This window comes from Triticum urartu, chromosome 7A (assembly GCF_056163025.1).
Source record: "Triticum urartu cultivar PI428250 chromosome 7A, HENAU_Tu73, whole genome shotgun sequence".
Taxonomy (NCBI): Eukaryota; Viridiplantae; Streptophyta; class Magnoliopsida; order Poales; family Poaceae; genus Triticum; species Triticum urartu.
The window spans coordinates 237,903,543-237,912,478 of record NC_141879.1 but is presented as its reverse complement, the minus strand read 5'-3'; the positions used below and the strand labels follow the sequence as shown (position 1 = coordinate 237,912,478).

Sequence of the window (8,936 nt, the reverse complement as noted above, 5' to 3'; positions counted from 1 at the left end):
GGGGAGGAGCGGTGGCCTTCTTTAGGCCTGAGCGGCGGCGACCTACCATGCACTACTCTTTCTCGTTGCCGGCAGCGTCCGCGGACGTGCTGGCTTCGTGGTCGTGACGACGGGGCGCTGCCGGCTTCGTGGTCGTGACGACAGGGCGCGGCCGTGGCGGAGCTGATGATGTCTTCCTCCTCGTCGCTCTTGCCCCACACCTCATCTGTCGCCTCGTCGAACTCCCTGTAGGTGGCTTCTAACTCCGCCTAACATTGGCGGTACCGTCAGCGTTCGCGGCAAATCTCGCGGGCAGAGTGGTAGGACTCGAGCAGCGTCTCCTGCTCGGGCACGTCCACGTCAGGCACGATGGATGTGCTGGCGGTGAGCAGCTCCTCCGCACGCCGGTGCTCCTCAAGGAGGCGGAGGTAGTAGGCCTGGTCGGCAGCGTCTGCCAGAACTTGGCCTCCTCCTCCTCCCGCAGCATGTCCGTGTAGTGCGCACTAGACTCGTCGATGGTGAGGTCCGCATGCACCGGCGAGGAGGGTGGCACCGTCTCGTCCTCCATTGGGGTGTCGCCGGTCGTCGTCTGCTGGCCGACCTCCCAGCCGGCAGCAATAGCGGCCATCTCCTTCTTCTGCTCCAATGAGAGGGTGTCCCAAAGGGCTTTGGAGCGCGAGGAGGCCATGGCGGGCTGCTGCGGAGAGGAGAAAGGGACCGGAGGAGGATGACTCCGGCTATAGCCGGGGATAGAGTTTATATAGCGGACATACGGCAATGGGACGCGGTGGTGAGGTTAATGGTAGGCGGCAGACGGACGGACGGGTAGCGCCAGAGTAGGTTCCTCAGCAACCGCATATCATTAATGTAGAGGCGACGGACCGACACGGTGTCGTTTGAACGCGGAGTAGTCGCCGGCACGCCGCTTCAATGCTGGCATCAGTGAGAGGTCGCGCCGCTTTGGCCCGACATGAATGCGGCACTGGCGCTCTGGAGCGGCGCCGACTATTTCGGGCGGAAAGCGCGCGGGCGAGGGAGGGTTTTTTTATGGACCAGGTTAGTCAGACGCGGACGTGGCTGTTGTCCAGACGCCCGCAAAGCCCCTTAGCTTGTCTCCGGTTTTGGAGAATAATGAATTCAGACCATCGAGCGGATCAATTCGGACCAGCGTTCCATGACACAACACGTCTAAGCCACGCGGTTTGAACAGTTGCGGATGGCTTGAGAGTTGGTATTGAAGATGTCCTAACTGCACATGCTAGCCACTATTCCACTCCATGGTGGTTCAGAAATTGCACTACTGGATAGGAGTACAAGCTACACTGCGGCCAAAGGAAGATTAATTGCTCTTGAAGTGAAGTTGGAAGAATATACTCTTCCATTTCTACGAACGCGGGTCGATTACGATGAGTCATCTCACAAGCCATACATGTCGTCGTCAGACCAGGGAAGGGAAGGGATCACATCAGCTTCACCGCGGAAGGAGGAGTGCCACTCCATGGGGCGAGCTCTGAGGGCCTCATGGCAGGCCGCCTTATCTGCCACGCAGCACGCCCGGTGGGCCCCATGGAGGCCCTGCCCGTTGGCCGCCATGGCTCCTATATAGCCTCCGTCCATCCTATCCTCCTCTCCTTCGCACGTATTACCGCGGCTCCTCCCCTGCTCACCGGCGAGAAAAAGGTACACGCGCGCTTCTCCGTCTGTCTAACACTTCCCTTTGATGAATTATACGTACTTGTATTTGCCGGCTGATGATCATTGCCGTCTTACCGAAACTCTAGCGGCTAGGCTTTTCCGCCCAGTAATACCGATTTTCTTCTAGTAGCCGGAGGTTGCAAATACAGTACTTTTCTAGTACGGAGTATTGCTCGGCGAAGCTCGCAGGAGTGTGATTTAACGGAGAGGAATAGCTTGCGTATGACTTGATTGGTTGGTTGGTTCTCCTCTTTCTGAGTACTGTCGTCCAGATAAGCACGCCGGCAGTGTGCCAGGTCACAGGCTTTTGCGTGCGTGCAGCTTAACATTTCGTTCTAGGCTCGTTTAGAACACTTATTAAGGCTTCCTTGAGTAGTTTATTTACCACTACCGCCTGAGTGTCCAAGTAGCCCTCGTCTTCTTAATTTGGGAGATGGCAAGAGTACTGTTATACTTACTCTTAAGGTAGTGATTGGTACTTTTTCTGTCTTAAAATATAAGAACATTTTTGATACTAGTGTAATGTTAAAAATGTTTTTATATTACGAGACAGATGAATAGTTCTCAAAAAAAAGACAGTGATTGGTATTCTACTAAGTTTTCTTTTCGGGGGTCATTTTGCTATGCTTCTGTGAGAAATGTTTTTTTTATAGAGAAACATTGATTGATAACATTCTTAGATTTTATGGGAAATATTGTTTTAGTCTAAGAACGATAGGTAAATAAACAGGTTTTCTAATTAAATATTGTAGACGTCGCAAAGATTAAACGATATTTTTTACAAGACGACTTAACTTTCTGGATAAAGTAGAAAGTGCTACAATAAGATCAAAGCGGTGAAATGATTTTTAGGCCATCTATTTGAAAACGGGCTCTAGGTTAGCATGAAAATGAGCATAATTTTTCCCGTACAATCCGGAAAACAGATCGAATTCGACTATCAAGAAAAAACAGAACAAAACAAGCAAAAATAGCATACTGCTGCAAACACACTACAAAGTCTTAAAATGACCTAAAACAGTGGTCGCTGCCGCTTGCACTGCTAACATTTTTTTTTTTTGAGATAGCTTGCGCTGCTAACAGTAAAAATGAAAATGAGCAGATAGACCAGGAAAGTAGATTCAGCCCGTTGTTTCCAGGATTTTCTGTTGATTTTAACCACAGAGCCCGTGTTTTTGGTTTCTACTCTACTGTCCGCATCGCAGCAAGATGGACTACATGAATGGGCCAGGCCGGAACCACCTGTTCGTCCCTGGGCCGGTGAACATCCCGGACCAGGTGATCCGCGCCATGAGCCGGCAGAACGAGGACTACCGCTCGCCGGCGATCCCGGCCCTCACCAAGACCCTGCTGGAGGACGTGAAGAAGATCTTCAAGACCACCACCGGCACCCCCTTCCTCTTCCCCACCACTGGCACCGGCGCCTGGGAGAGCGCGCTCACCAACACGCTCTCCCCGGGGGACCGGATCGTATCCTTCTCGCTGGGGCAGTTCAGCCTGCTGTGGATCGACCAGCAGCAGCGCCTCGGCTTCAGCGTGGACGTGGTGGAGTCCGACTGGGGCTACGGCGCCGACCTCGGCGCCCTCGAGTCCAAGCTCCGCACTGACTCGCAGCACACCATCAAGGCCATCTGCATCGTCCACAACGAGACCGCCACCGGCGTCACCAACGACCTCCACGCCGTCCGCAAGCTCCTCGGTCCGTCCCAAGCTAATCTTGCCACCTCTTGCATGCATGCATCGATCTTGATTGATATGCTTACGTGTGGATGATGCAGATGCGTACCGGCACCCGGCGCTGCTGCTGGTGGACGGGGTGTCGTCCATCTGCGCGCTGGACTTCCGCATGGACGAGTGGGGCGTGGACGTGGCGCTGACGGGGTCGCAGAAGGCGCTGTCGCTGCCGACGGGGCTGGGCATCGTGTGCGCCAGCCCCAAGGCGCTGGAGGCGGCCAAGACGGCCAAGTCGGTGCGCGTCTTCTTCGACTGGAAGGACTACCTCAAGTTCTACAAGATGGGCACCTACTGGCCCTACACGCCCTCCATCCAGCTCCTCTACGGCCTCCGCGCCGGCCTCGACCTCCTCTTCGAGGAGGGCCTCGACAATGTCATCAAGAGGCACACACGCCTCGGCACCGCAACAAGGTACTCCTACGTAGTAACCTGCTCCACCAATTCTTGTCTGTCTCTGCCTGCATGACGGCTTGACGAAAAATGGATGAATCTGAACCAGGCTGGCGGTGGCGGCGTGGGGGCTCAAGAACTGCACTGCGAAGGAGGAGAACTTCAGCGACACGGTCACCGCCGTCGTCGTGCCGCCGTACATCGACAGCTCCGAGATCGTGAAGCACGCGTGGAAGCGGTACAACCTCAGCCTCGGGCTCGGGCTGAACAAGGTCGCCGGCAAGGTCTTCAGGATCGGCCACCTCGGCCACCTCAACGAGGTACGTACGCACGCACGTCGCCGTAGAAACCGCTTGCGATCTGCATCGCCGATGACCAACGCGTGCTTTGCCGTCTTTGCTGCAGCTGCAACTTCTGGGCTGCCTCGGCGGGGTGGAGATGGTGCTCAAGGACATCGGGTACCCGGTGAAGCTCGGCAGCGGCGTGGCGGCCGCCGCGGCGTACCTCTCGAATTCCACGCCCCTCATCCCCTCCAGGATCTGAGCAAATCCCACGCACGAAGGCAAGGGGGTCGCGAGAAGAAGAAGAAGAACACACATCGTACGGTGCCCTGCTCCGGGGCAGAGCATGCAGGCGTAGTACACTACTGGTTCTGGTTATACTCTCTGTATGTAAAGTTAATTTTCACACACCCATCTGTGCTAAAGGAGTATAATTTCGTCAACTGAAGCTTTAATTAAAGGAAATTGAACCCGGATTAATATTACATCATGTGCCTCTTTTAGATGGCTAGGCTTGGTAATTGGTATTGTCTGATTGATCTACTCTGTTTCCTGCTACTGTACATAAGCTGTTTACAGTTTTATAACCACTGAACTACATAGCGCGTCATCCATCACCGAAGAAATCCAGGCAGCAGCTTGGTACAAAAATCACGTGCACCCCACCCGTGCGATGGTAAGGCCAACTCCACCGCGCGATTTCAAACGGACGTCAGCTTTGTCCGGATTATGTCCATTTGGATAAGGCGATGGAGTCATGTCCGGATGTGTCCTAGAATGCGATGGCCCTACACCCAACGCGCGGCCGCATCCTTTGGCCCCATCTTGTCCGCCTCCATTTTAAAAAAAGAACAACGTTTCAAATACCAAGTCCTGGTTCAGGCCAGCGGCCCTAGTTCACGCCGGCAACACAGCCAACGGCCTATGTATCCTTGCCGGCAACACAACCAGCCTTCAAAATGAATAGTTTTGTTCGCCGGCAACACAAGCAGCCTCCAAAATAAATGTGTTTCTCGCCGGCACACAGCCAACGGCCCAGGGGCGGGCGGCACCCATGTCAGCCTCCAAAAAGAATGGCCACGGCCGATCGGACGACCTAGTTTAGGTCGTCGGCGTCAAACATCTCCTTCTGCCTGGCCTCGAACCAGCTCCTTGTCTTCTCGCTCATCTTGGTCAAGTCCACGCTCATGATCGCAAGGGCCACCTCATTTGCTTTGGTTGCAACATTGGTGGCCTCGATGTCGAGCTGCCGCTGCCTGGCCAAGACATTGGCGGCCTCGATGTCGAGCTGCATTTGCCGGGACGCCTCCTCCATGTCGATCTTCCTCCTCTTGGCCGCCTCCTCTATCTCAAGCTTCTTCCTTTGAAGCTCTAGGTATTGCTTCATTTGCTCGTCCTTACTTTGCCGCTTCTTCTCGTCCCTCACATCCTTTTGAGACATCATGCCATGCAAAGTCTCACGCAAGGCCATGGATGAGGCATCACGTATGTTGTCCACCTTGGAGTTGGTCTTGCCCCTCGGCCTCTTCAACGCCTCGCCATCTCCACCTCCGGTGAACTTGGCCGTCTTCTTGCCTCTCTTCCTTTGAAGTTCACTGTATTGATCCTTGAACTTGGGGCAATTGTTGATGATCGTCCAACAATGCGTAAGAGTGAATGGCTTGTCATTGTGTCGGGCCTTGAATGCTTCCAAAGATTGAAATGCCTACACCACATGATCAACAACAATTGAACATGCAAACATATACAAGGCCGAAGTCTCATGGCCGTAGTAAGGAAAGGACTAGGATGAGGAGAGCATACCAAGTCCCCAACGCCGAGACCACTCACCGGCTGTCCTTCAACGCTCTCAAATGCGGCGCAATACTTGTTACACTCTTGTTGGATGAACAACCACCTCTTTTGAATCGAGGTGATGCCACGGTTGCTTGTGATTTGGTAGGGCTCAAACATGTTCCTTTCATGGAATGTTGTGTGGACTCTCATCCAAAAAACAAGACCCTTTTGTTGCGCGCCGGTCTTTGGATTTTGGCTAATCTTCATCCAACATTGGCAAATCAACTTGTCCTCATCTTGGGTATATGAACCCGTGCGAATGCTCTTCCTCCTCTTTTGTGCTTCCGCTCTTTGGGTGAGCTCGTCGATGAACAATGGCTCGCCACCAATATCAATGTCATTGCCTTCTTCTTCATCACCATCACCTTCGCAATAGATGTCATCGTCTTCATGCCACGAGTCACCATGGTCGTAGTCAGCACGGTCGTCGGCCTCTTCATCGGCAACGAACTGGGCGCGACCATCCTGACTTTGGATCTCGTCGGGGTTGTAGGCACTGATACGTCTCCGTCGTATCTATAATTTTTGATTGTTCCATGCCAATATTATTAAACTTTCATATACTTTTTGGCAACTTTTTATATTATTTTTGGGACTAACATATTGATCCAGTGCCCAGTGCCAGTTCCTGTATGTTGCATGTTTTTGGTTTCGCAGAATATCCATATCAAACGGAGTCCAAATGGGATAAAAACGGACGGAGCTTATTTTTGGAAAATATGAAAAATTTGGAAGGAAAATCAACGCGAACCAGTGCCCGAGGTGGTCATGAGGCAGGGGGCGCGCCTGCCCCCCTGGGCACGCCCCTACCCTCGTGAGCCCACCGTAAGGCGGTTGACACTCTTCTTTTGGCGCAAGAAAGCTAATATTCGGAAAAAATCACGGCGAAGGTTTCAGGCCAATCGGAGTTACGGATCTCCATATATACACGAAACGGTGAAACAGAGCCATGGAGAACGTAGAAACAGAGAGAGACAGAGAGACAGATCCAATCTCGGAGGGGCTCTCGCCCCTCCCACGCCATGGGAGCCAAGGACCAGAGGGGAAACCCTTCTCCCATCTAGGGAGGAGGTCAAGGAAGAAGAAGAAGAAGGGGGGCCCTCTCCCCCTTGCTTCCGGTGTCGCCGGAGCGCTGCCAGGGCCATCATCATCACCGCCATCTTCACCAACAACCTCACCGCCATCATCACCAACTTTCCCCCCTCTATGCAGCGGTGTAACCTCTCTCTTACCCGCTGTAATCTCTACTTAAACATGGTGCTCAACGCTATATATTATTTCCCAATGATGTATGGCCATCCTATGATGTTTGAGTAGATCTATTTTGTCCTAATGGCTATTTGATGATCGTGATTGGTTTGACTTGTATGTTTTATTATTGGTGCTGTCCTATGGTGCTCTCCGTGTCGCGCAAGCGTGAGGGATTCCCGCTGTAGGGTTGCAATATGCTTATGATTTGCTTATGGTGGGTGGCGTGAGTGACAGAAGCACAGACCCGAGTAAGTAGGTTGTTTGCGTATGGGATAAAGGGGACTTGATACTTTAATGCTATGGTTGGGTTTTACCTTAATGAATCTTTAGTAGTTGCGGATGCTTGCTAGAGTTCCAATCATAAGTGCATATGATCCAAGTAGAGAAAGTATGTTAGCTTATGCCTCTCCCTCAAATAAAATTGCAATAATGATTACCGGTCTAGTTATTGCCTAGGGACAAATAAATTTCTTGTTGACAAAAGCTCTCTACTAAAACTAATTTAGTTGTGTCTTTATCTAAACAGCCCCTAGCTTTTATTTACGTGCTCTTTACTTTCTTGCAAGCTTACCCAAAAACACATACAAGGTACTTCTAGTTTCATACTTGTTCTAGGTAAAGCGAACGTCAAGCGTGCGTAGAGTTGTATCGGTGGTCGAAAGAACTTTAGGGAATATTTGTTCTACCTTTAGCTCCTCGTTGGGTTCGACACTCTTACTTATCAAAAACTGTTGCGATCCCCTATACTTGTGGGTTATCAAGACCTTTTTCTGGCGCCGTTGCCGGGGAGCAATAGCGTGGGGTGAATATTCTCGTGTGTGCTTGTTTGCTTTATCACTAAGTAATTTTTATTTGCTATTCTTAGTTGTTTCCTATCTTTAGTTATGGGTAGGAAACGCAAAATACCAAAAAAAAATAGTTGTACCTACTGAACCAATGGTTGAAGAACCAATCAAAATCTATCACACTGCTGAAGCTTATTACTTGGATCATCTTCAATCCCTATGTGCTCGTGCTGAAACCCCAACTAGCTTAGTTGAGGGCAAATCTTTAGATGAGCATGCTTGTTATGTGCGACACCGTATATCTCGAAAAGGGAAACTTTTACAGCATCAAATTAATACTATGCAATGCTATGCTTGGAATTTATGCTATTATTATGATTTTACTTGTTGTTCTGAAAACCCTAAGAAACACCTTCCCTACCAATGTGAGTTTAGTGATAATGGAATCGTATCTTCGTATGCTAAAGGTTCTTATAGTTACTATGATGTTCAACAAATTGAAGAATTTGTTGCTTTTAAGGGTGCTTTTGAAATTGCTTCTTTGATTGAAAAGTATGATGCTACTCTTTACAAATCTAAATTTTTTTCCATACTTGAATATTGTTATGAGAATTATGCTTCTAATGCCTATGTTAAACAATATATTGAGGAGTACTCCGCTGTCCAAGAAGAAACTAATATTTTGCAGGAGTCTATGGAAGAAGAAATTGATGAAACTGTGAGCTCATTGGATGAAAAAGATGATGAGGAGAGCGAAGAACAAAAGGAGGAAGAGCGGATTAGCTACCCATGTCCACCTTCTAATGAGAGTAACTCTTCAACTCATACATTGTTTAAATTCCCTTCGTGCTTACCGAAGGATGATTGCTATGATGACTATTATGATCCCGTTGATTCTTTTGAAATATCCCTTTTTGATGATGCTTGCTATGCTTGTGGCCAAGATGCCAATATGAATTATGCTTATGGAGATGAACTTGCTATA

General features: G+C 50.3%; 1 protein-coding gene across 1 annotated transcript; it reads left to right on the top strand.

Moving 5' to 3' along the window:
• The first annotated feature begins 1,393 nt into the window (after positions 1–1,393).
• Positions 1,394–4,564, top strand: AGT (alanine:glyoxylate aminotransferase). The gene is made up of 5 exons (XM_048689734.2): positions 1,394–1,659; positions 2,880–3,373; positions 3,453–3,819; positions 3,908–4,118; positions 4,204–4,564. Exons 2-5 carry the CDS (start codon positions 2,884–2,886, stop codon positions 4,339–4,341), a joined length of 1,206 nt encoding a protein of 401 aa, XP_048545691.1. The 5' UTR covers positions 1,394–1,659; positions 2,880–2,883; the 3' UTR covers positions 4,342–4,564.
• The last annotated feature ends 4,372 nt before the right edge of the window (positions 4,565–8,936 follow it).